This window comes from Macrobrachium nipponense, chromosome 6, assembly GCF_015104395.2.
Source record: "Macrobrachium nipponense isolate FS-2020 chromosome 6, ASM1510439v2, whole genome shotgun sequence".
NCBI classification, from domain to species: domain Eukaryota; kingdom Metazoa; phylum Arthropoda; class Malacostraca; order Decapoda; family Palaemonidae; genus Macrobrachium; species Macrobrachium nipponense.
This window is the reverse complement of record NC_061108.1, coordinates 124,121,763-124,149,604: the sequence shown is the minus strand read 5'-3', so window position 1 is coordinate 124,149,604 and position 27,842 is coordinate 124,121,763. Positions and strand designations below refer to the sequence as shown.

General features: G+C 37.6%; 2 protein-coding genes across 7 annotated transcripts in view; one reads left to right on the top strand and one right to left on the bottom strand.

Moving 5' to 3' along the window:
• The window catches only part of LOC135216123 (SANT and BTB domain regulator of class switch recombination-like), a 93,655-nt gene that overhangs the window by 34,295 nt on the left and 31,518 nt on the right, over positions 1-27,842 (top strand). Inside the window, exon 1 of one of the 6 annotated variants that reach the window (XM_064251183.1) lies at positions 1,240-1,393. The exons of 4 other annotated variants lie outside the window; for them this stretch is intronic. The gene's annotated coding sequence lies outside the window, so the exon portion shown is untranslated. Of the gene's footprint in view, positions 1-1,239; positions 1,394-27,623; positions 27,742-27,842 lie in introns of those variants that run through there. One more of the 6 variants, XM_064251185.1, reaches the window with a different exon arrangement.
• LOC135216125 (complement C1q subcomponent subunit A-like) overlaps positions 24,960-27,842 on the bottom strand; it is a 6,930-nt gene continuing 4,047 nt past the window's right edge. The window contains exon 5 of the mRNA XM_064251189.1: positions 24,960-25,676. Coding sequence (XP_064107259.1) covers positions 25,478-25,676 — 199 coding nt within the window. The 3' untranslated portion in view covers positions 24,960-25,477. The remainder of the gene's footprint in view (positions 25,677-27,842) is intronic.

Genomic DNA, 27,842 nt, shown 5'->3' with positions numbered 1-27,842 from the left:
AGGGGTGGAAAAAGTGGAGTCGATTTGGGGTTAGGGGAGGCCACGCCCCCCTAATATGAGCTCATGTACGTACATGAGCTTGTAAGACAAATGGAGTCAATTATGAGCTCATGTACGTACATGAACTTATCATACATATGGAGTCAATTATGAGCTCATGTACGTACATGAGCTTATAATACAAATGGAGTCAATTTGGGGTCAGGGGTGGCCACGCCCCCCAGAATAGTGGAAGGGTTGAAAGGATGGTTTTATTCCCTTATAGTTATGTGACGTCACAGGGGTAGAAAAGTGGAGTCGATTTGGGGTTTAGGGGAGGCCACACCCCCCTAATATGAGCTCATGTACGTACATGAGCTTGTAAGACAAATGGAGTCAATTATGAGCTCATGTACGTACATGAACTTATCATACATATGGAGTCAATTATGAGCTCATGTACGTACATGAGCTTATAATACAAATGGAGTCAATTTGGGGTCAGGGGTGGCCACGCCCCCCCAGAATAGTGGAGTCTATATGGGGTCAGGGTGGCCACGCCCCTTTTGGGGGTTTTGGTGTTCCCCGCCCCGCCCCTTTTTAGGCCTCACGTACGTACATGAGCCAATCAGGAGGGGGGAGGGGGGTAGCCACGCTTGGGGGGGTGGGGGGTGGGGGGCGGGGGGCGGGGCTAGAAAAGTGGAGTCTATATGGGGTCTTTTCCTCTACTATCATCTCTATTATTGTTAATATATTGACGGTTCCTAATAGAAGATTCCATTTACTATCATCTCTATTATTGTTAATATATTGACGGTTCCTAATAGAAAATTCTATTTACTATCATCTCTATTATTGTTAATATATTGACGGTTCCTAATAGAAAATTTCATTTACTATCATCTCTATTATTGTTAATATATTGACGGTTCCTAATAGAGAATTCCATTTACTATCATCTCTATTGTTGTTAATATATTGACGGTTCCTAATAGAAAATTCCATTTACTATCATCTCTATTATTGTTAATAAATTGACGGTTTCCAATGGAAAATTGCATTTAATAGCCATCTCTATTAATGGTAATAATCTATTATTGTTGATATTGACGCTTCCCAGTGGAAAATTCCATATAGTCGCCATCTCAATATGTACGTGACGGAAGACTTCTCCGGTTTTACTGATTTTTCTTTCTGTTATTTATTTATTTATTTTTTTTAGGTGTTTATACCCGGATCTGTATTTGCTTTCACAGCTGATCAGCAGCATTTCATTTTCCCAAATTCTGCGTTCGTCTCCGACTGATTTTGAAACTTTGCTTGAAATATCAGACGTGTCAGAAAGTGACAGATCGGATTGATCTTGCCTCAGTCTAGGATCCAGACTGGAGAAGAACCTTCGACGGCTCATCAGGTATGTAAACAGTGCATTTTTTTTCTTATTTTTGTTTGTAGACTTCTTTTCAAAAATAACCAGCTCCATTCCTTTTTTTATTTTTTTTTTTTTTGAATTCGGTGCGTGTATATTTTGGATTTTTTCGTTTTGTAAGTGCAAATATTCTTGCACCCCGTTAGGGCCGTCGGTGCACTGTAGGCATTACCTGAGATTCTTTGCAGCGCCCCTTCGGCCCCTAGCTGCAGCCTCTTTCATTCCTTTAACTGTACCTCCGTTCATATTCTCTTTCTTCTATCTGACTTTCCACCCTCCCCTAACAATTGCTTCAAAGTGCAACTGCTTTGAGGTTTTCCTCCTGTTACACCTTTCAAACCTTCTTACTGTCAATTTCTCCTTCAGCGCAGAATGACCTCATAGGCGCCAGCGCTTGGCCTTGGCCAAGCCTATATTCTATTCATAATAAAATTCCAATATTCTTGCACATCTAAATATAAATAGCAGGCTCGTGGTTGCTCTTCTAGAGGTCTGAGTATTGATAAAAGCCAGTGTTATTGCGCTAATAATTCAGTAAGCACTGATGAAACTGACTTTGATTTCCTGAATATTCCCTTGTGAGAGGTTTAGTTCAGTGCATTAATGAAAGCGCCTCGGTGGCGTGGTCGGTATGGTGTTGGCGTGCCACCTCGGTGGCCGCGAGTTCGATTCTCGGGTACGCCATTGAGGAGTGAGATATGTGTTTTTCTGGTGATAGAAGCTCATTCTCGACGTGGTTCGGAAGTCACGTAAAACCGTTGGTCCCGTTGCTGAATAACCGCTGGTTCCATGCAACGTCAAAACACCATACAAACAAACAAAAGGTACCTTTGACTTGAAATTCAAGCTTCCAAAGAATATGGTGTTCATGAGGAAGAGGTAAGAGGAGGTAAAGGGCAATAAAAAAATAATAATAAGGAAATCTCACTTAATAAAAGTGAAAAGATAAATGAATAAAATAGATAAAAACGTATTCATAGGATGAAAATATATTGATTACCTAGAACAATGACCATGTAAACTTTTACCATTGAGAAACAGCTGCTTTTGACGTAAATACATATCACTTTATGACTTATGGCGTATAACAAGAATTTTGACTCATCTTAATATTGTTTAGCTGATCTACTGGTAAAGTGGTTAGTGTCGTGGTATGCCACTCAGTTGTAGCGGGTTCGCGTCTCCCCCAAGGCAATGAAAAATCACTGGCTCAGTATCATGATCAGTTACTGCTGCAGTGAGGGGACTTTAGCGGTGGGAGGTTGAAACCGACATTCTTTGGAAACACGAATTTCAAGTCAATGGCCCCTGTGTACTTGTTCCATATGAATAGATTTCTTATGCTGAAATAATAATATTAATAGACATTGCCAGTAAATAAAGGGTAAAAAACCGATAGAGAATCAGGTTTTTTTCTTGCTTAAGATTCGTTACCTTGTGATGCGGTTGGTACCGATTTTTTTTAAGCCTCATATGTACTGATTTAAAAGGACTGACATTTAACGGAATCCTTGGACCGCTATTTTGCGTATCTGTCCTTTAAATAGCAAAATACCCCATTAATAATCACTTTTCCCTTCTCTTTGTCTTCACAGTTTCATAATAGCAAATTATCATAAGCAATGACTGCATAAACCTTTATTAATTTCCGTGGCTCAATACATTGTTTTAAAGACTATTTCTGTCTATTTTTTTTTTTTTTTTTATCTCACGTCGTTTTCTAAGTTGATTCTCTGTTATAATTCTATTCATCTTGAACAATCGATGCATAATCTAAAAACAGTCTAACTCAAGGACCTTTTTTTTTCTTTTTCTTTTTTTTATGACCCAGTGCTTTTCGAAAATATCAAGGAATCGAGAACAGTAATGGCCTCTTTCTGGAATATAATGGCGAGATGTGGTTGAAAGGATACGACGGGAACACAAAGATCTCTTTAACTTTTATTCCCCCAGTTAAGAATAACATTTCTCATAATGTATTGCGGCCTCTGGCCCTTTCCTTCCCCTTCCCCCTCCCCCCTCCCACCACCCCCAACACCCCACCCCTTCCCCTTTCTTTCGCTTTTGGGGCCCAACAGATTAGGGAGACGAACTTGAAGAAGGAATTCCACCAAAAAAAAAAAAAAAAAAAAAAAAAAAAAAAAAAAAAAAAAAAAAAAAAAAAAAGCATCAAGTCGGCAGTTGAAAATAGACCCGTTGAAATTCTCTGCTCTTTTCTGAGACTAGACAATTTCTCCTTTTAATGATGTTATGGAACTTTTACCATCCTTATTTTTTCCTTTCTTTCCCATCTCCTCTTCCTTTCACGCTGTAAGAGAAACTGGAATCGTCCGTGGCGCATTAATTCAACCCGGAGGGCCGTTCCCTTAAACGCATCATAATTGCTCCTAAATTCGGAGGAAATATGGTCCTTACCAGGGCTTCTACTACAAGACCAGGAGAGAGGAGTCGACGTTTCTCATCATTTGCATATTGGACGATGGGGATGGAAGGAAGAACACTACGGTGCCTTGATATCATCCAAGTAGCCATTCTGGGTTTAAAAAGTCTTAATCGTTTTCGCAGCTTCCCAGCAAATGGTTCCTTTGGATGTTTCTCTTGTGATCTTTCACTTGTTCCAGAATTTCTTTTTCCGTCGATGCATTTCAGAGAAATGATTTGACGCGACAGAGAAGTGAGGGTCTTCCTCAGTATACGAAATAAAGAGCAAGCAGTCCATCTGTTTCTCTCTTTCTACGGAAACAAAAAGCTTTTGTGTATATAATTACAGATTCATACTCAAATACATTCACATACAACTTCTCGGAAAACCCAGAAAAAAAACTCAAGTCTTTCATTTTTGGACACTCGCAATTTGGGTAAATCTGCTTGGTCTTAACATTCCAATATGTAAAATCTTTTCTATACCACTTTTCACCTCCTATATATATATATATATATATATATATATATATATATAATATATATATATATATAAATATATATATATATATGAATATTCTTTGTCCGTAGAATGCATATATTCCTAATAGTCATGACTCACTGCTGACATCAGATTCCCACGAGGCTTTTTTCATCACACACTACAGTAGATTCCCATCAACCGTACATTTGATGTCGGGGCCCGTCCCTTACGACGGTCCTGATTGGCTGTTGATAAGCCAATCACAGGGCTGGAAACTCAAGTCTCTCTCGAGAAATGACATAGGCAGGATGAATGTTCCTGTTCAATCAGGACCGTCGTAATGGAGGGGTCAAGACATCACCATCTCTTCCTCTGGCCACAACGCCTGCATTCAAATCACCAAGCGCCACCACGTTTTCTTCTCGTCCAAGAAATCAGAATCACGAAGATAAATTCTTCGCTCTTTCGCCAGCCTCCTGGTTTCCTGAACAAAAACCTTTGCAGTTGATCTGCTTCAACCACTCATCAGTAAACGATCTCCGCTGTTAGCGAGAAGCTCCTGAGCAGTAGACATTAACCGGTTCATGTTCCTTCACATACAGCTCATCAGCAGGACGTTAATTACTTTACATACACCTTCTTCTTATAAGGACTCTCGGGCTTCTAAGGTACTGAAAGCTCTTCTATTCCCTTTTCCATCTCATTCAGTCACCAATTCTTCGTTCTCTCAAACAAAAGTAGATAGGAACCTATTTACGTTAAACTATAACAGACAAGAAATAATGGATGGAAACTAGAACTGAAGAAGTACAACACATCCCATTGTAGGAACTTCTTCACGTACAAGATATGTGACACGTGGAATAAACTGCCACCAGAAGTTGTTAACAGCAATAGTGTGGAAGAGTGCTGTAAAAGAAAGCTAGACAAAATCATTAGGACACTGTGAATGCACAGTAAAACCTGCTCCTACAGATAAGTGAGCACACGATGTCTCCTCTTAGGATGGACTAACAAGTCTTTGAGACATCCTAATCCTTGTAACTCTCCGTCTTCTTCCCAAGTCTTCCAAATTACATTGCACATTTTGACCAATCCTTCGTCCTCCAAAATCTCTCGACGGAGTAACGTGACCTCAGAGCACTTTGACCCCTCTCTTCTTCTTCTTCTTTTTCTTCTGAGGTCACCTTTTCACCACATCGTCACTATAGCTTCTGCCTTTTTTTATTTATTTATTTTTTATTTTTTTCAACATTCAAACTTCACTTCCCTAAAGGAGAGTTGTCCCAATAGTCGGCAATACATTCCAACTTTTTCTTCCATAGAAACTACTTCTTCTTCTTCTTCCTCTTCTTCTTCTTCTTCTTCTTCTTCTTCTTCTTCTTCTTCTTCTTTCACTGTATCTTTCGAGTTACTTTTATGTGCACAAACAGGTATTGATCGGAAGGTCACTTTTCAGGTTAGATAAGCAATGGAACTAATTAGTTATAAATGCACATGTTGATCATAAATATGCACAAAAGTAATTTTCTAAATTTTTATATACATACATTTAATATATAGTGTATGTGTCGTAATATGTAATAAAGATAATAGTTATACATACATACATATATATATATAAGATAGATATATATATATATATATATATATATATATATATATATATATATATATATATATATTTAGGGCTTTGTGCCTTGTATGATAAGGGCGCTCCTTATGAGGTAATGTTTTAGACTAGCGATAATCTATACGCTAAGTCGGTTGGTATTGCACTTCCATCTTCAATGGAGTGTCTGGGGTTTTGTAGATCACTTACGAAGTCGGTATTATCTTTACGACGATGTGTTAAACTCATGGTTCGGTTGAGGTTCTTGTAGAAAACACTAAGTATAAAAATAGTATATTCTTCTGAAGTTTTACATGATGAAGATCAGGTATGATCGTACAAGTCTTCTATGACGATAGCTTTGATCGCTTCTGCCAATGATGATGGCTAATCCTATTCCTCTACATGATAAAGCTTAGGTAAAGAGGTACAGGTCTTCTAATGACGATAGCTAACTCTGTTCTGCTTGTCTACATCTCCGTTACAAGTTATGAAGAAGCAGACAGTAGTTCGAACATATGAACATACATACAATGACATAGTTTCATACGAACACACAATCAAATGAGACACGCTACAGATCACGTAGGCCGTTTGAATAATAGGTCGGGGTAGTTGTCTCAAGCAGGGAGCTTGGACTAATGTTTATAAACAATTGAATGACTACAGGTGACGGCATGTTATCTTAGCTTACATACTTATTGTATACGTCATCTTTAGCGTCTCTAGTCTGATCACATTCCTGCAAGCAATCTGGTTGACCTCTTTAGTTTTATTCTTTTATATAATATGGACTAACATTCCATATTTTTATTATGTAAACACTTACATTAGCTCGGTCAGCTACCAAAACCAACTACTGAATATTACTCAAACTTGACTTGCATTTGACTTATAGGAGTGTGATACAGACACTATGTGAATATATATATATATAAGTAAATAAAAATTCATGGTGTACATGAATTGATTCAAGTAATAAAATAAAAAACAATGATATTGGTAAATAATAGTGATCACATGATATATAATGATACAGTTTTTCACTTCATCTCTTTAAGATACTTATGCTACAGAAAATACTAATGTACTCTGATAATTGCATAGAATGAAGATTAACATGATAAAAATCATATTTTAACTGATAAAAAATTTCATATATGAATTGATAAAAATTAGTAATGTTTATGCTAACTGTTATATATCTGATTCATTAATTCATATACTAACTCATAAATACCTGCAGATATTGGTAAGATAAAAGGTAACAGATTGATTATAGGCTACCTGATTTGTTATACATATGTATATGGATTCATATAATTATGATTAATATATGTGCACTAAATAGATTCCTATTGCGTACACGCAAAGATATATTTCGATTCCGTTATTTATGATCATTTATATATAGATTCCTAGTGCGTACACGCAAAAAATATATTTCGATTCTGTTATTTATGATCAATTATATATAGGATACATGATACTTTATATATATGGAGGATACATGACGAGGTTATACTACTTCACTTTTAACTAGCTTTTCGAACAACTTTTCGTCCATTACACAGTTCCAGACAACCACCTTTAACCAAATGAAACGGCCTTTTTTTCAAATGGTTAAAAACAAGGGGAAAATTTGCCTGGGCGGGTCCAACGTTCCATTTTGCGCTCATACTTATTCTCTGCATCCTAAGCTACACGATTACGTTCGCGATGAATAAGTATCATCCCAGCACGAGTCCTTCGCCAGCAAAGTAGAGTTGAATATCCTTCGGGTCGTAATTGTCGGAAGTATGTCCCTTTTTGTAGTCGAATTCCGACAGCCGCTGGAGCATTCCGCATTAAACGAGATTAACGACGAGATACGGTGTCGGTCGAAGAAGTCCATGAAATTCCTTTCACATTGTAGGCGGTTGTTACTTGACTGTAGTCGTCCGCTGCGACGAACGATTTTTTTTGAAGTTGCGATGTGAAACTCTCGTACTGGCAGGATACTGTAACCAGGTTCCATTAATCAGCCTGCAAGTGAAATTATACTTGTCACAAGGGCAAAGTTAAACAATTCAGACGACATCCAAATACAGGGGAGGGGAGAGAGCCATTTAGACCAGACTTAACCCACATGAATTCGCTGATATTTCGGAATTCAAAGAGTCCGCTGTACAAACTTTTTTATCCATGGCATTAACACAATGAGTGAACTATCCAGGTCTATGATGACTTGTAAAAATATCCAGAATTATAAAAAAATAAATTGGAAATATCATTACGAATCCTCAAAGAAAAAATTCGATATTACTGGTAGTAAGTTACTAGAAACAAAGAAGTGAAAATGGAGCTATTTGTAAGATTGCCAGGCAACATAAGAGTCAAAGAGAAGATTAATCATGATTCTATGTGCCCTAACAAAAGTTTCATATTCAATATTCTCGCGCGCATCTTCTGAGGTTAATTTTAAAAACTTTATTAATAGGTAGGAGATGCAACGAAAAAAACCCCCCCACTATGTAACTAATTTCTAAATAAACTTTGGGTTTTTCAAGAATTGTGACATTTTCCCATGAATGTTTTACTTGAATTGTAATAGGCTAATGTTGCAAGTAAATATTTCACATATATATCTTGATACTTCTAAATGTCTATGAGGTTCAGAAAAAAATTAATTCATTTTGTTTGTTTTGTTATAGAAATTCTATTTGCTTATATTGTTCATTAATTTTAAAATGATTACAAGTCCTGAACTAATTGCATTACACACACGGATAAGAATATGTTATGTGGCCTGTCATGGGGTGACCTATGAACCACATGTGAAGTTCATGAACTAAGCATTCCTTTCTCACCAGTCAATCTGCTTTTGCAAGCAGAGACGACACACAGATGAAGCCTGTGTAAGCAGATTATTGAGGTTTTTTTAAAAGGAACAAATGCTGATACGGCAATGATGACGTCGTCACTTGGCAGGAGATTGCTCTCAGCCAGCTAAGAGTTACGTTACTTGCTGTAAGAGATACGACTTAGTATTTTCAAATGATATTTTAGTGTTTTAATTCTCCACCCGCATGAGAAGAATGTCAAAAAAAAAAAACAACAGTACCAAAATTGAACAATATATTAGTTTCATGTTGGCATTATGTTAAATAAATATTCCTTATTCAAACTATATGAAAAAAGGTTTCCAGACAAATTCTATATATATTATTAGCCCTGTATAAGATTCAATAGGATTATTCATAGATAACATTTTCACTTCTAGACTTCCTGACTTAAAATCTCTTTTATTTTATTTTTATTTATTATTATTTTTATTTATTTATTTATTTATTTAATTTCTTTTTTTTTTTTCATTGACTACGAATATAATCACCGGGACAGACAATATGTCAGTAGGTTTTGATATGTGTTTGAACTTTTAGCTTATTTGTCATTACTAAAGCGTTAAGTTAGAGTTCAAATCTTTACGCATATATATTTGGATAGAATGGTTACGTTTTGCTTATTGATATTATCGTGATTCCTTTTTTATTATAATTTGTAACCCTTCCGACTTCTTACGGAGTGTATTATATTGACTCCACTTGTATCCATATTATTATTTTATATTTATATTATTTATTTATTTATTTTTTATATATATTTGATAAATAATGGTTGGCTTGAATATGTGGAAAAGTGTTTCTAGCGGCGTACCGTATAAGGGCTACTTGCGGCAATCATTCAATAGATACAAAGATATAACTGATAAAGGTATATAAAACCGCGAGAACCGCTATAATCCAGTTTGGATCCAATATCACGAGTTGTAACTCGTAAGACATTGACACTTCCTATTTAATTATCCGTTATTCTACCAAACCGATTGACTCTGGGTGATAAAATATATTATTGGTTTTCTTAATGGAAAGGAATTCACACAACGTTTTAAGGAGATTATTATTTGATTTATTTACACCCGATCCACAGATTATTATGTTTTACACCACCCCAGTTCACAGATTATTTGTGGTTGAATTTCCATATTTATTGATTTAGCACTCATAAATATTCGTAACGCACTCATTGCGGTGTTTTTGTTTTTAGTGCTATTAATTCTATATAACGTGTCAAGGAACTATTAACACTAAGAAGTGTTTATTCCCTCTGTCAGACTCGTAATTCTGTTAATATTCTACGTATATTCTTTCAAGGATTGATTTGGCACAGGATAGGCCCTTAAACTGACAGGTGTCTTAGTGTGTCCCTTGTCTTCATGACACATGTTACAATTAGTTATGTGCTTTTTATATCTGTAAGCATTGTAGGCCAGTAAAATAGTAGATTTGGCTTTCTGTGACATACTATGGAACCCTGGATGACGGAATGCAACCAGTTTATGACGATTGGTATGAGAGAGATTATTATTACTACCTGGTCGTTAGTCATCTGCTGTGTTCTTCGGGTTTTCCTCGTCACGGACCTACATATAATACTACATTTGATTACATTATTCTGATACACATACCTTAAGTATACTTTTGCTTTAGGGTTTCTGCTCGAAGTGTGTATTGTTTTTGCTTAGCCGCTGACCCTGTTTCCGTTTCGAAGTGTTTATTGGTTTGGTGTTTTATTGCTGCTGACTCTGTTCCGTTCGAAGTGTTTATTGTTTGGGTTATGTCTGTTGACGCTTGCTTTGTTCAGTTTGTAACAGTTCTGCGCTCCGACCCAGATATTCAATGCTCGCGATCTCTTGGGTTAAGGAATTTTCTTGTTTAGATACGGTTTTAACAATAGGTACGGATGTTTCTATATCTTTTAGTCTAATTAATGGTTCTTTGCAGTATGATGCGGGATTGCGGGATAATGCGTCAGCTATGATAATTGCTTTCCCAGGTAGATATCTTATCTTGGCTCCAAAGACCTGAATGATCATTTGTCACCGAGTTCCTTTTGGACTGTGATTAAAGCCTTTGAAAAACTCGGTAAAGGGACTCATGTTCAGTAAAGGACTTTATCAGGATAGCCATAGATTATGAACTTAAAATGTACTAGTGTTAAAAGATACCTAGCCCTTCCTTGCCTATTACTACTGCATATTTACTTTCAGAGGGCTTTAGTTTACGTGAATAAAAAGCTATAGGGAAGAACTGTTTATCATATGACTGAAGTAATACCCCTCTTACCCCTTGGTCTGAGGCGTCTGTTGCAATAAAAAAAAAATTCCTTATTTAAATCAGGGATTTTTAAGTTAGGTAAGCTGCATTATTCCGCTTTTAAGATATCGAAACGCCTGTTGATGCTTTTCAGACCATAATAAATCTACGCTCTTCTTCGTAAGATCTGTTTAAAGGAGCTGTCATGATTGAGAGTTACATATTTACATACGATTGTAATACCCACTACAGCGCAAAAGTGCTGTATCCCCCTTTTACGTTAATAAGTACCGGAAAGTTATGAATAGCCGACACCTTACCATGGACTACTTTTAAGACCTTGACCAGACACATAAAACCTAGATAAACATGTTCGGTTTTAAAAAACTCTCATTTAGATATGTTACTCTGAAGATTATTTGTCTTTGTCTCTGTAGCACTAGCTCTACTTTATGTGAATGTACTTCTAATGTATTAGAAAAGATTACAAGATCAACCATATAAGCATGTAGGGTATCCTTAAAAATCTCCAAACACTATATTGTAATTAGGGTGCAACGTAAGCCGGAGGCATACGTAAAAATTGATAATGTCCCCTGAGTGTGCTGAAAAAAAACGGTGTATGAGGTACAATCACTTAGGTAATGGTATCAGGTAAAAGCCTTTAAATAAGTCCAAGTTGGTGAAAAAAATTTATTCTAACCTAACAGAGATAAGATGTCGTCGGTACATGGCACTGGAAACTATCGGGAGTCGTTTCCTTGTTTAAGCGTCAGAAATCTACGCAGATACGCCAAGTCCGATCTTTTATGGCATGACATTTGAGGGAAAAAATTATATGGGCTTATTTGATTTCCTAATGACTCCTATTACTAACTTTTTTCAACTTCGTCATTTATCTCTATTTTGAAATTTCATTGAGAATCTATACGAAGGTACGTAAATAGCTTTATGTTTTGTCCTAGACCGGGTTTTGTGTTGTTAAATTACATCCGTTTTTTTTCCAGAGATCACTCGCCAGTGGAGAAACTTCCTGGTATTCAGGTAGAAAATTAAAAAAAAAATCTGCTGAATCACCCTCTGCTTGAATGACTTTACGGATATTACTTTAGATAGATTATCAGAGATGATTCACCACGACTGGTTTGGGCGTGATTAAAAAATTAGCAACAATAAAAAATGCGATATTTATAACTTCCGTATCCACGATATGTATACTTTTAGGGCTTTGTTCGCGGAAATCGTTATATTTCAGAGTGTCGGGAAGGATTAAAAATTTCATTTCCCACAAGCAAAGTCTTTTTACACGCACTAAGACATTCGAGGGTGCATGCTTCTCGAGATTTTTGCGTGCAAAGTACGACTGCGGTTGTGGAGAATTCTGTTGGGTCATTTGAACAATGTTACGATTTATGAGACAAATGTATAGTTCCTTTATATAAGTTATTATTTGATTAACTGTCTCATTTTTGTTCAAACGGATTTTAATATGTTTGAAGGTTTATAGGATTTTCCTTTGATAAACACGCCTTATTTTGCAGGATGTAAGATAATATTTTGTATACCCCTAGATGAATCTTACAATTACACTAGATACAGATCAATTTTTTTTATAACTATAGAGGTATCTGTAAGCGCTCGCTTATCCGGACTTCTCATTAGGGAAGTTCGAACAACAGACGGTGAGTCCGTAAATACAAGATATTGCGTGTGCTAAAGAAATAAAACAAGATATTCTAATTTTTACGGCGCGTACAGTTGGGCTAATCCACCAGTTTTATTATAAACTTAATGTATTAAATTAAAACGAAACTGCTCTGATTACTTATACGGTCGTGTGTTTCATAGGAAAAATCCTTTTTAATTCAAAAAGATATCGGTATGTATGAACGACACAGTCACCGAGTTTGCTTGTTTGGATTCTGCAACGGGGCTACTGTTTTCTTAATTTCTTTTTGTTAATAATTAGGGATCCTTCTCTTTATTACCATCGGCAACGTATGTGTGTTTTTTAGCTTATGTTGCTGGTTACGTATAAAGCAATGAATGACGAACTATTAGGAACTGAGCGATTACTAATAAGACAAGTTATCACTACTGCATACAATATTAACTGTTTGTACTTCATTCTTTGCTAAAATTTGAAATAGTGAGGGATCCTGGTCAGCGCATTTAGCCTGATGAAAGTTTTTTACAGACATGTTATTCCTTGCAATCCAGCCATATTTTTAAAGTTGAGTTGAGTCATTGAGGTTCGATATTTTATATAACTCAAAAAAACTCAAGGCTAAAACGGCGATCGGGACTTTGCAAAGGAGCATTTATTGTCATGACCCGAAATAGTGTTACCTCTAATTTATATAGATTTGTACGGGTGTTCCACTTGTTTTTTTGTGTGTTTCTAATCACTACGGTGCTTAACGACCCTACCCATGCATCTGTATAAATACAGACTCCACTGCGTAAACGCATATTCACTGTTTAATATGATTTGTTACGTAAGGGATTAATAATCACCCAAAATGAATAAAGTTAACATAGTATATGATTATGATATTTCAGTAGAACTTCTGGAAACAGACACTCAAAGATAAAACTCGCAGTAGCGAAATCTCAATGATATAGATAATTTCTGTAAAAAGTAAGATTAAGAATGTCTCGTAACTTCAGCCACAGGAATAACGAAATTCGACCTGCAAAGGAAACACTCAAAGTTACTCCAAATGAATAAAAAATTGTACTTAGCTTGCTTTTGTGGGAAGTCACGGTGTTCCGATAACGACACACGGCCTTGGTCCTCCTCTATTTAGCGGACGACCTGGTTTGGCTTCAGTTTCCCCGTGCGCGTTGTTTCGATGATTCGAGCCCTTGAAAATCCGATGCTGCAGACGCGTTCGGTTTGTTTCTTGCAGTGCCGGAAACGCTCACTAACGATGTTTTCTTGAATGATTCTATTGAGAGACGAAGCTTCCGTTGCCGTAGGAAAAGGACACGTCGTTTTGTTTCTTGAAGTTATTCACTAACGATGATACTAAGTTGCTTGACGAATCTTGTTGTTTTCTGAAGTCGTTTCTAATGATGATACTAGGTTGCTTGAAGAATCTGCTGCTTTCGTCGTCGTTGACTTCATGATTTATTATTCTGTTTTTTTTCCTTCGTAGGACGTTGTAGAGTTCTTCTGGTCCGCTGGCCACCAATATTAGGGCTTGTGCCTTGTATGATAAGGCGCCCTATGAGGTAATGTTAGACTAGCGATAATCTATACGCTAAGTCGGTTGGTATTGCACTTCCATCTTCAATGGAGTGTCTGGGGTTTTGTAGATCACTTACGTGTAAGTCGTATTATCTTTACGACGATGTGTTAAATCATGGTTCAGTGAGGTTCTTGTAGAAAACACTAAGTATAAAAATAGTATATTCTTCTGAAGTTTTTACATGATGAAGATCAGGTATGATCGTACAAGTCTTCTATGACGATAGCTTGATCGCTTCTGCCAATGATGATGGCTAATCCTATTCCCTCTACATGATAAAGCTTAGGTAAAGAGGTACAGGTCTTCTAATGACGATAGCTAACTCTGTTCTGCTTGTCTACCATCTCCGTTACAAGTTATGAAGAAGCAGACAGTAGTTCGAACATATGAACATACATACAATGACATAGTTTCATACGAACACACAATCAAATGAGACACGCTACAGATCACGTAGGCCGTTTGAATAATAGGTCGGGGTAGTTGTCTCAAGCAGGGAGCTTGGACTAATGTTTATAAACAATTGAATGACTACAGGTGACGGCATGTTATCTTAGCTTACATACTTATTGTATACGTCATCTTTAGCGTCTCTAGTCTGATCACATTCCTGCAAGCAATCTGGTTGACCTCTCTTTAGTTTTATTCTTTTATATATATGGACTAACATTCCATATTTTTATTATGTAAACACTTACATATATATATATATATATATATATATATATAGTATATATATAAATATATATATAGATATATATATATATATATATATATATTATTATTATTGGGAATATTATACAGACTTTTAACCTCCACTTACAGTTACTGACCGTAATAGATAAATTGGACAAAAATTCAACCAAAATAGTTTGGAATAATTCAGTTTTCTATTTCTTCGTCGTATTGGAGCCTCGGAGTTTTACCTCCCGAAAGTAAAGAAACGAAGTTAATAATATTATTCTTCTTGTTTTGGGGAACTTTCTCTATTGATTGGTCTTGGTGTTTTTCTCTCTTACGTTTCATTTCATCTTAATAGAAAACATAACCACTGGCATTTCTTTTCTCTGCGTGAGAGAGGGCACACTTAGTCATGGCAGTTTTATCGAAACAAGTTACATATGCGTGATTAATTACATACATACACCTTTAGAACATTCTTTTTCTATCTATTCATCGTGTGTGTCTGCATATATATATATATATATATATTATATATATATATATATATATATATATATATATATATATATATATATTGTGTGTGTGTGTGTGTGTGCGTGTGTGTGTAATCACACTGATACTAGATTCACATATGAACGTTTACCTCAGGGGAAAGAAACACCGTTTCATCTCATGTGATTCATTGATATACAATGTTAATGCTTGTCTGACGAAGGGTGATTCTTTGCGGTAGATATGTTTGTTAACATTGCGACTCGACACAACGATATGATTGAATGAAAATATTTTGCCGCCTCAAGGATAATGACAAGCAGGTGCCAAAGCACTGCTGACGGAGAGCCAATCCTCGTATACGTACTCCGCAGAGAGAGAGAGAGAGAAGGAGCGAAAAAGGGAAGACAAATGAGGCTGGTGGAAAAGAAATCGATGAAGATTATGGCTTGTTTACAACTTCAACCCCTGAAACCTTAGAAGCTGGGTGAAAGAGACAAAAATCTTTACGGCGACCAAATAACGAACAGGAATTGAAAAGGGCGATGAAAAAAAACTCTCTCTCTCTCTCTCTCTCTCATCGTCTCTCTCCTCTCTCATCTCATTCTACTCTCTCTCTCGTCTCATCCTCATCTCTCTCTCTCTCTCGTCAGTTGCAGCCTGGCGATACACCGCTATACATCTCTATTATCCTCAACCTAAAGCCAGTATTCCATTGTCCATTCGCAGTGTATACTCACAAAATAAAAAGAAAGAAAAAAAATTTTACAAACGACCGCCTTAACATCTGCTCATAGACCAGTGACGCAATGTCCATACAATGTAAAAAAAAAAAAACTTTTCATTTATAGTAATCTTTTGTTACAGGTACACAGGGCATATCATGCCATATAATTTGCGTTTATGCCTTATAGTAATCTACTGGTTGATTCTTTTCCTCCAAGTATATACCATTCATTCGTCTAGCGCGTAGATTCTCCTTCTTCCCAGCTTTAACCCATTTTTATATGGGGTCGCCGTTATGACTGAGTCGTCTCCATCTCTTTCTGTCCTGTGCATCGTTCTCGTTAATACCTTTCCGTAACATATCTTCCCCTACACAATCACGCCATCTCTTTCTTGGTCTTCCCTTCTTCCTTCTACGACGCATTTTCCATTTCCATCGTATGTCTTCCAACATGATATTCCTCTCTTCGTAACAGGTGTCGCGTAGATTCTCCTTGTCTGTACTAAATATGCCAAATACAAAAGCTGCTATTTCCAGCCCGAAGTCAACGAATCTCTGAGTAGCTATCAAGGACACGTGACATTTGTCATCTCTGGAACATCATTTCCAAAATTATTGCTGCCTTTTCCATACATTCTTGGACGCCAGGCATGCTTATAACAATTAAATAAAATTCCATATTGCGTTTCCCATACTATTTTGTTACTATAGTAGATTCACATCAACCGTGTATTTGATGTCTAGGCCAATCCCTTACGACGCTCCTGATTGGCTGTTGATAAGCCAATCACAGGGCTGGAAACTCTCAGTCTCTCTCCAGAGTTCGCATAGGCAGGATGTATGTTCCACCTCTGTGATTGGCTTATCAACAGCCAATCAGGAGCGTCGTAACGGACTGGCCTAGACATCAAATGCACGGTTGATGTGAATCTACTATAACCCCCCCTCCCCCACACCCCCTCCCATGACATGACAATCCCTCGGTAAAACTCTCACTTCTCTCTATTGCTCCGGATCTTAATGAACAATAATTCAGTCATTGTGATAACAGTATACAATACTTAACTGTTCAAGCAGATTACTTTGCGGGTTCTATACTAATTTAATTGCTTGCGTTTGGCCCCCTGGCCACAACGATCTTTCATAACTTTGGATGATCGGAATGCTGGGAGGAGAGTAAAATGGCCATTGGTGATGTACAGTCCTGTTCAAGTGCAGGATTGTCATCAGTTTATCATTTTCATTTCATTTCTCATTTTTCCATCTAGCCATACTTTCATTTCAGCGCTGAATGATCTTATAGGTCCCAGCGCTTGGGCTATGCCCTAAATTCCATAATCCAATCCAATTGCTTGCGTGCTTTGGGCTGGTTTATGACTTTTGAGTTGAGTTGATTTGAATTTAGAATTTAGGCCAAAGGCCAAGCACAGGGACCTATGAGATCATTCGGCGCTGAAATGGAAATTGACAGCAAAATGTTTGAAAGGTGTAACAGTAGGAGAACCTCAAAGCAGTTGCACTATGAATCAAGTATTAGGAGAGGGTGGAAAGTAAGATGAAGAAATAGAATATGAAAGGAGGTACAGTAAGAGGAACGAAGGTGGTTGCAGCTAGGGGCCGAAGGGGCACTGCAAAGCACCTTAAGTAATGCCTACAGTGCACCGCATGAGGTCCACTGACGGCGCTACCCTCCTACGAGGGTTTTTATGACTGTAGGAAGTTCTTTTGCTTTAATTTCTTCCTTGAGAGTAGTAAGTACTATAAATAAATAATTAGTTTTACAGCAATAAGCATAAGGAACCAGTAGTTATCTGTTGCCATAAGATGCGAAATTTCCGTGCTTTGGGCATCGATACCGCAGAATAGAAGAACGTAAGTTCACTTCTCCAGTGTTACTAACCCAAAGCAGTTTGTCCAAATCGAGACTATGCGTTTCAGTTCATAACGAGGTCAGAGCCATCAAAGAAATCGTTCCTTTGCAAATTCTGATGTTGATGGTTGCATAACGCAGTAAGTGATTAAGCATAACTATTAACCAAACTTGTGATGAAATTCTCAGAATGAATAATACCACGTGATTCCGTCCTCCGTGATAATTATATGGAAAAGTTCTTTAGTGCGATCTAGACCGCTGGAATGCCCATTCCAGTGCCTCGTCTCTTCTCATGAGCAATTCCAAAAGTTATTCAGTTCGTTGGCCATAAAAGAATTTTCCCGCCATAATGATAACATCAAGAAGCTGCTTGATTACTGCCCTATAGGCTTAATTTGGTCAACATATAACTAGCAACTGTTGATGAAATTCGAGCCAGTATTGTAAAGCACAGAAAAACAATATTATCAATATCAACTCAAACAGGTCCTAATATATATCAGAAACTTTGTCAGCTGAAATCATGGACCTTTTCCAGTCTGCATCTTCTATGACATTCTGACATTCGTACCTTAATCTGGAACGGCCTTGAGCTAAATTCACACGTCTAGGCAATGCCTTTTTCAGAGAACGAAAATACATCATCACTTGTGTTGCATCCTTCCTCTTCTATGCAAACTGTACGAAGAAAGTTTTAGTTTTCAAAGCCTCGACTCTACACTCTTGAGACTAGGAGAGAATTTTTAACATTGTGTGGGCACATAATATGATTCCAATATTTTTTGTTAATCAACGTTCCTAAAACACAAATAAGACAAAAAGTCTCTTTATATCGCCGTTGGCAGACCTTTAGAGTTTAATTTTTATAAAAGCAGCGTATTATACAGAGTAAACATGCCAGCAAGAGAGTTAAATATAGAGGTAAGTAGTAGAAAATAGTAGCCTGGTAAAAAGAATGGATTAAAACATTTTTGAGATAAGTTGATCAAAGGACTCAAGCCACCGCCATCTTGAATTCAAGATGGCGGTGCTCAGGCAGGAGTGTCAAGGTCCGCGGGATGGTCTTAAGTGGCTCGCGAGATGCCAAGAGATTTTTCAACTCGTGCTACTGTAACTGTTAGAACTGAGGAAAATTTCACTAAATACTAAATTGTTCAAACGAGACATTAATAAGTTTAACCTTTCATTCATATGACAATTTATTAATTTATTTCATATTATTGTTGCTGGCAATAAGTCTCTTTCATTCCAAATCTTAATAAATGAGTCGTAAGGAATAAGTAATTACCAAATCTTTGATGGCCCTCGAGACCATAACCAAGTGCATAATTGGCCCTCGAAAGGATGTGAGTTTGACACCCCTGAAACAGACTGATAGGAGGGGTGCATAATTAAAAAAAAAAAAAAATTACGGAGAAGAGCGAGGCCGAATGAGTGTTGGCTGCATGTGTGCAAGAGGCGCTGGGAAATAAGGTCCTTAGCATTCAGGAGGCGTGAAATTGCGTACAAGATCGAAGTGAGTGGGCCGAACAGTTCGTGTACGGGAGGAGGGGTTGTTGAGGTGGGGGGGCGGGGGTTCGACCGCTCCGCTAATAATCTCTGTGGAGTCATTGTCGAACCAAAATGCAAAAAAAAAAAATTAATTAAAAAAAAAATACTGAGCGTAATCACTTTTTTCTGAATAACGTAAATTTTTTTAGGAAAGCAATCAGCTTAAATTTTCAAGCGGACCTGTAATGTTATATCGTTGCAATATAAGTTTTGTTCTTAACTAAACGAACGAGCTATTGAAACTAACTATTTGCATATTGCATGTAATGTAAAAACGGACTGAAAGGGGTAGAGATGTGAAGAAGATGCGATGAAAACGTGGTATGATGTACTTTGGTCAGAAAAGAATTTAATCCGCGCCATCCTGGCTGGCCAGAAATAGTACTATGTGATCGTGTCGGCTGGGATCCTGTGGACAACAGAGGAGTTGGTAGACCTACAACTACTTGAATGAGAACCATGAGAATGGAGGCTAGTGATAAGTGATTCATAGAAGATCAAGTACAGGAAAGACATGGATGGCGGTATTTCACACAAAGCACAGTAAATCAGTGGATAGTTTTTATGGTTCGTGAGTTTTTTTACGAGGAGAGAGGAGCGGGGAAACCATGAAAGTGCTGGCTGGCTTGGTGGCGTGAAAGAGGCGTTGGAGTGGAAGGACCTTAACATCCAGACGGCCTAAAAGTATGTAAAGCGTAGATGAGCCGTCTTTTTTTTAATTATATGAGGCTCTGTATAAATGGAAACCTTCACTACAGTGTTTCACTCATTCTTCAGTTCAGGGATGAATAAGTTGTTCGCTTTTTTATAGTGATTCCTTTCCAAAGAAAGTTCCCAACATAGCATGAAGGCTTTAGTCACTTTTTTTTCTATTTAGCTAAGCTGTAAATTAAGTTTTCCGAAGTTGGTCGACTGTGGTGGTTGACACCATAATGGAGAGAGGCATGGACTAGCAACCTCACCCCAAAATACACACACATCAGTATACATCACATTTCATCAACGCAGCCACTGGCATAATTTATACATAGAAACAATGATGTTTTATACGATTCATTTTCACCCCTTTTCTCGTTTATTACTAAGGTTAGTTTTATCAAGTGGTGGTGAAGATTTATATCGAAACGTTTATGATCACATCTTTAGATGATGGTAAACAAGGAAGTACTTCTGGTAATCTAAGTTTTTGTCTTCCCCCTAGCTGTTTTAGTGTCATTATAATGGTAAATCACCGTTGCCGAGAAAATAGATGAGAATCATTACAGGAAATTCCGTAGAGAATCATAACAAGAAATTCCTCAGAGGCGCCGATGTGTGTGTGTGTGTGTGTGTGTGTGTGTGTGTATTGAGAAGCGCCCAACAGCAGCAGATTAATTGAGGTTTTCTCGATTCTCTCACGACCCGACTGTTGAGGTGATCCGTTTAGACTGAGAGATAATCCATTAACATCCCAGTAATCTCCCGGAAAATCAATCACTCGTCTGAGATTCTCCTCTTCCCCCTCCATTCGATTTGGGTCCTTTTATCCGTTTTCTTTCATCGTTTTCTTTCACGTCTGAGCCTCGCCTCCCTCCAGATAAGAAGAGGGTCTCCGGACAGTTGGTTGGGGGAACGTTTGGGTAAACATCCGTTTTTATAGCCTTTTTAGGCTCGATTCCAGCCCTTTTCTCTCTCTCTTTCTCTCTTCAACGTTAGAACGTTATTTTTATCTTTCATAAATTGTGACTGATGGTAATGTCGTTGATTCTGTAGATTTCTTTGTGGCTTGTTTGTTAATTTAGTTCCACGAGGTCTTTTAATGCGACTAGGCAGGTATAAGCTACTGTTCCCCCACGACTCACTCTCCTCTTCCTCCTCCTCCTACATGACGTGAATCCAGAAGAAATCATTCTCTTACATCCATGGGTGACATTTTTAGTATGTTTCGCTCCAGGCGCACTTTTGTCGCTTAGCATTTATCTATGTTGCATAACATTAAACAATCATCGTGATGAAGTTTTCTCAGTAGGGGGAACAGGCCGATAAAATGTCAGACTCCACAAGATCCATTTTTCCGTTGCTCTTCCGAGTCCAGTTGAGTGTCACCCGTAATGGTGTGTTCAACTGTATAAATTCTCCTATTATCTCAAGGGTAATTTTATTCGGATTCACTTAGTCCTTTCATTTTTCATTTGCATAATTATTTTCACATAGAATGCATTGCCCTTTCTTTGATTTCATATACTGTATGTATATTCTAAACGATATCAATTTTTCTTTTGTAAGGTTGTTTACATGTCTTATTGTTTGTTTTATGCATGTTTCTGCTATATTTGTATCATATGATCTCTCTCTTAAAATGTCACTTAGTACCACCTTGCTACTTAAACGTAGTCTTGAAATTCAATTTTTTTCTCTCTCCCAGACGCACACATTTTGACTAGGATTCAGTAGAAGTTGCTTGTCAGAACCATACCTTAAGTCTGTCCACCTCGATAGTTATAATTATACAAGAGGCTGTAATGTCAGTTCCATGTATTAGAGTTAAATATTGCAAAAGGCTGGACATGTCTTGCCTCCCATTTTCTAAAAATTAAATTATCAAGAAACCTTTTGTATATCAAAATAAAATCTGGTTCCTGTGCACTGCCCTGCACAAAGATGTCTTAAATTACAATTTTACAGAATTTTTATTTCCTGAAAATAGTTCCCATTTAACTGAAGTACAATTTTTTGTTTCTACAAAAAAAAAAAAAAAAAAAAAAACATTAAAATTACTGCATTATTGACACGTAATATAATTCGAGTTATGGTATACCTCCCTGCTGAAGTATATATCTATTCACCATGAAAAGTATTTTGACCTTTAGTGGACAAAAATCACTATATTCATGAAACGCATTACAGTACTTGTCCTCTTAGTAAGTCTCAAGATGCAAAAAAGACATTTAAGCTGCTTAGAAGCTTCAAAAAAATCAAGGATGGTATCTTTTAAAGTATGAAGAGGAGCAATGTAGTACTACATACAGGAATTAATTGAATTAGCCCCACCTTTACCTTTAGACTCATTCCATTCTAGCAAGAACACGTAATACACACGACTTTAATAACCAAATATCATAGATGTTGACTGTGAAACTTCAGATATTTCACAAGGAACAGTGAGGTTGGCAACAACGAGCCTTCTCGGATAACATGAAACCTCACCCATCAAAGAGTTTCGAAGAACTTAGTTTCCCCCCCGACACTGAGATAAGCAAATATTTTCCTCCTCAACCGAAAGTGTTTCTTTAACTTTTCTCCCGGAGCTAATTACCGGTGTTCCCTGTTTTCCCAATCGTTACCCGTCTCCTCCTCTTCCTCTTCTTCTCATCATCTCCCTGCCTTATTTCCTCGCTTGTAAACCTAGAAAGCAGCAGACCTCCAAGGACATCCTCCCACATTTCCTCCTCTTAGATTCGGCGCTGGATGCGAGGCCGATGATTGAATAAACACAACCGTGTTTCGATATGTCATGTTTCTCTGATTAGCCACTGAAGGGATTGTCCTGGTCAACTTCACACGTCCCTTACCCCGCCGCCCCCCACCCCCCCCCCCCCCCCCCCCCCCCCCCCCCCCTCACCAACCCGCCCCTCGTCGTCCTCCATATTACTACTCCTCGGCCTTTGTGTCTCTTGGAGTGTCCGATATTCTCGGTTAGAAGTGGTTCTCTGACATTTCCGTTGTCGTTTCATTCATAATTTGGGTGATATATGCCTGGAGAGAGCGCTGATGCCACTGAAAAGAAGTAAAGTTCGTGGAGGACTGGAAGACGACGCTGAAAATTAGCATTTCTTACAAAAATCATCGACTGGTATTGGGTTTTGAGAGAAAAATGAAAGGAGAGTGAGAAAAGAAAAAAGTCTACCCACAAAAATTATGACAATACAGAATTACGAATGTGGAGAGAAAGTACGACAGTGAGAATCAAAAGCCCAACGGAATTATTGTAAAGAAAAATAACGATATAAATAAAATGGTAGTACTATTTCCTTTATAAAACACACTCCATTACTACCAGAAATACTCTCATCACGCTTCCTTAACCAAACAACTAGACATGATTACTTCATTTTAGAAATGGCAACAATACATATAAACAAATAAACATTATGTATAAAATTTTGTATTAACGTATCTTACATGAGCATTTTCGAGCATATTTCAAATAATACCAATATTATTTCGCATAAGAACAGATCTAGACAATCATAAACGCTTTTGGGCTTGAACTCTGTTAAAATTATATATATATTACACACACACACACACACACATATATATATATATATATATAGTATATATATATATATATATATATATATATATATATATAAATTCGGTGGTAAATCTTCAGCGATGATCTTTCAGACGCTACAACCAGTTTTTGTCAATTGGTCTAGTGTGACAGTGAAAAATACAGATTAACGAAGACTGATATAAGAATGCGCGTAACCAGGACAGGCATTGTCGCCTTTAAGTCCCCCATGCACTGAACGACTCTTTACCTGTTCGCAATGGGCGTATCTGAATGCAAAAGTGGGCGGAGCTTCGTGTCTGAACGTTCTCAACGGGAATCTCTCACGACCATGGTTACTGGCTTACGACTTAAGTCTGTCATACACTGATCGTTCAATGTATGGGTTTGCCTGCCGATAAACGCTATCGCGTGCACGTCTCTGTTAGAAATGATGTCATGTCTACTGGAGGCAAAAACTTTGTTCAGACTGAAATCGGTGCAGAGATCGTTCGTACTGTATGATAGTATGTGTGTGTACGTTGGTTGATAACGACAATCGTTCAGTGTATGGGGCCTTAAGAGATTTTGTTTATGATCATAAAGCATATACTCACCGTTAGGGAAACGTGCAGATGCGCGCGTACAAGCGCACCTCGTCGACGTTGCTTTTATGAACGAGTTCTGACGCCGATTTACAACCTCTTTTGTTGTACAATATAAGATTTTCCTTGGGCCTAATATAACTTCTTAAGTTCCTCTTTTTCCAAAGCATTCGTCACCGGGAGGGTAATTTGCCTCAGGGGAAGCCTTTTGATGGGGTCTTTATGATTACTAAACGGGCATTCGTCAGATTCTTCCATAGCTCTCTCTCTCTCTCTCTCTCTCTCTCTCTCTCTCTCTCTCTCTCTCTCTCTCTTTAGGTTAGATTAGCTACACATAATTCCCACACACACACACACACATACACACAGACACACACACACACACACTCTAGATAGATGAATAGATAGATATTTTGTTCAGGAACACTTAAAATCCAAATGATATTTGACCTTCTTGTGTTTAAATAACCACATACAGATAATGTCATGCACAGTTACAACATGACTAATACTTGATGACGATCATGCGAGACAGACAGATGATTGCAGCTGTTAGGTGATTTTGAATGCCTATTTGCACCTTTGCAGCAGCAACTAAGCCAGGAATTCCTTCAAAGTCTTGAAACGATTGGAAAAGTCTCATAGGACGATCAAAGACTTAACCGCTTTTCTACATATTGTCCGACTAAGGCTTAAAATAATAGTGGAATTTCTGATGACGCATTCATGTTTCTGCGATTATTTCTCACAGCTTGTAGTTTATTTTCAATTTAATAACTTTCACCGACAACCTTAAAGTTCTATCTCCCTCCCTTCTCATTCTGTGAAGTCTATCGGCGTCCCTTCATATATGCTTCCATCCTTTTATTTCTTTTTTTTACTGAAATCCTCCGCCTCGCCTCACCTAAAATCCCGAGAGCAAACCTTCCTCCCTCTTCTCTCTGACCCCTGTCTCTTTAACGTCCTCTTATCTCTTTTAGCCGATCTTATAACCAGTAAAGGAAGCGTAACCCCTGAAGCGAGCGTCGTTCTCATACAGCAGCCCCTCCGCCAGGTATACGTACACGATGTCGTTCCTGTAGACGTAAATGATGGCGGTGTTTGCCGCCGAGCCAAAGCCGTAGTATTGGGCCTCCGATGACGTCACTCGTTGTCGATTTCGCATGAGGTCCAGTCTGTACATGAAAGAAAGAAGAGCATATTAGACCTACGAGATACAATGATGCTGTCAACTAGTAGACTATTCTCTGTATGAGAAAGAAAGAACAGCATAACTAGACCTATGGGATACAATAATGACACCAACTATACTCTGTTTTTTTTCATCTGTCCATCCGCCTGTGGTGTTTTTGTATGGTAACACTGCGTCCCGGGCTTAAGATAGTGACATTCAGCTTACATTATAATAATATCCTATTTCGAATATTAACGGTGTAATTCGCATACAGTAAATTATTAAAACACTTTTCAGTTGCAAATGTACACCTAGATATCCTTTTAGGCGGATGGACATATGAAAAAAAACAGAGTATAGGTTATTCTCTGTACCAGCAATAGGAGAGCATGCTAGGTCTATGGGATACAATGACATCAACTAATCTCTGTACGGTATAGAAAAGCAGAGTAGGCCTATAGGATACAATAGCGACCTCAATTGAACTAGTCTCCTGAGTCCTGACACTCGTTTATTGCATGATTATTCCTTTCTGTTACATATCTTCCATTTTACAGATCTTGGTAAATATGCATCTCAGAATGATCAATCGGTTCTCAAAAAAAAATAAATAGAGATAAATGAAATATAAAATAAAATAGTTTTCTATATAAAATACAAATGAACAGTCTGTGAATATGTCAACCTTATCCAGTTTCTTCACAATTTAAACGGTTCTGAATCAAGCAGAATTAAGGAAAACAAACGAATGATGTAATCAATATGCTGTATTGTACATAAACTTATTTGTTCAAATAAGGACAATGTATAAAGTAGACAGAACCAATCATCGTCTTGAGATATTAGTCGCGAGTGCGTATGTGTTTTAGATAGATGCAAATAGAGAGAGAGAGAGAGAGAGAGAAAGAGAGACGCGTGCTAACTAAGCAACCTAATTATGTTATCCATAGTCGCAGGAAAAGTTTCCAGAATTACTCTTGTGTTAATGAGTTATCCTCTTCTCAGCTACAAACCTGAGCCTCGGAAATTCCTAAAGATAACCTGCAAGTATGAGACTAAGTTTTTTCGGCAAGTGCCAAGGACTGAATATAGTTTGCAAAGAACCGAGAAGACGAAAGGGGAAACCAACAGACAAATAAGGACGTGACATCATATAGAAAAAGAAGAGGAAAATACTGAAAAGACCACCTGCTGGTGTCTGTCTTCCTTCCCCTTCCCCCGTCTCGTGGTCGTGGACGGATAGTTTTCGTTGACAGACAATGTTTGTATCAGCGCCTGAGTGCCTGAATTTAAATAGATATCTTAGCTCATATGGAACAGTTTACATAATCAATGAACGCTAAATTTTCCGGGAATAATAGAATTTATTGCTCAAGGAGCTTGTTTAAGCCCCAAATATGTCCAGCTACATGACGAATTTGACGTAATTTACATGTCACAAACATGACAAATTGCCTATGGTACCATAGTTCGTGGGCCTTGAGACTTTATTATCATTGTTTCAAGGGATTATCATTAGCACAAAATATCTCATTTATGGAAGTGAGCTGTAATAGTTTTGCGTGAAACTAAAAGGAAAGAGAGATTAAATGGTGCTACTTTAGTAGGCGATCTACCCGCATGTTTCTACAGTTTCGCAGTGTTTAGTACTAGCCCGTCGGGAGTCAAATGTCCATAAGTGCATTTTACCACATTTGATCCCCGAGGCTGGCATAAGGCCAACTTAATCTCAAACAATAACAAAAACCTTTGGTGCTACTTTAGGGATATTTGACCCCCGACGGGCTAGTACTAAACACGGCGAAACTGTAGAAATACGCAGGTAGACCGCCTACTACTTGACTAAATCGTTCAAAGGTCGAAAAACAAGGATACTGAAGAGACAAGGTTAAAGGAAAAAAAAACCGTTTGAAGCAGCTGAAATCCTTACGAGTTAAAATGGGATTATGAGTCTATGACTCAGAACTCTGTGTAGAGAGGTGGAGTGGAACACCAAGTTAATGACACGGAAAAGTGTCTCTTTATACTGGAAGTTTGTTGAGTGCATAAAGAATAGAAGCGAAAGGGTAAGTCAAATGTGCTGTTGATGGGCCCCTCTTTGTGGGTATATGAATTGGTTGCAAAGCTACAGAAGTTTTTTTTTCTAGTCTAGATTCTAGATCGGTTT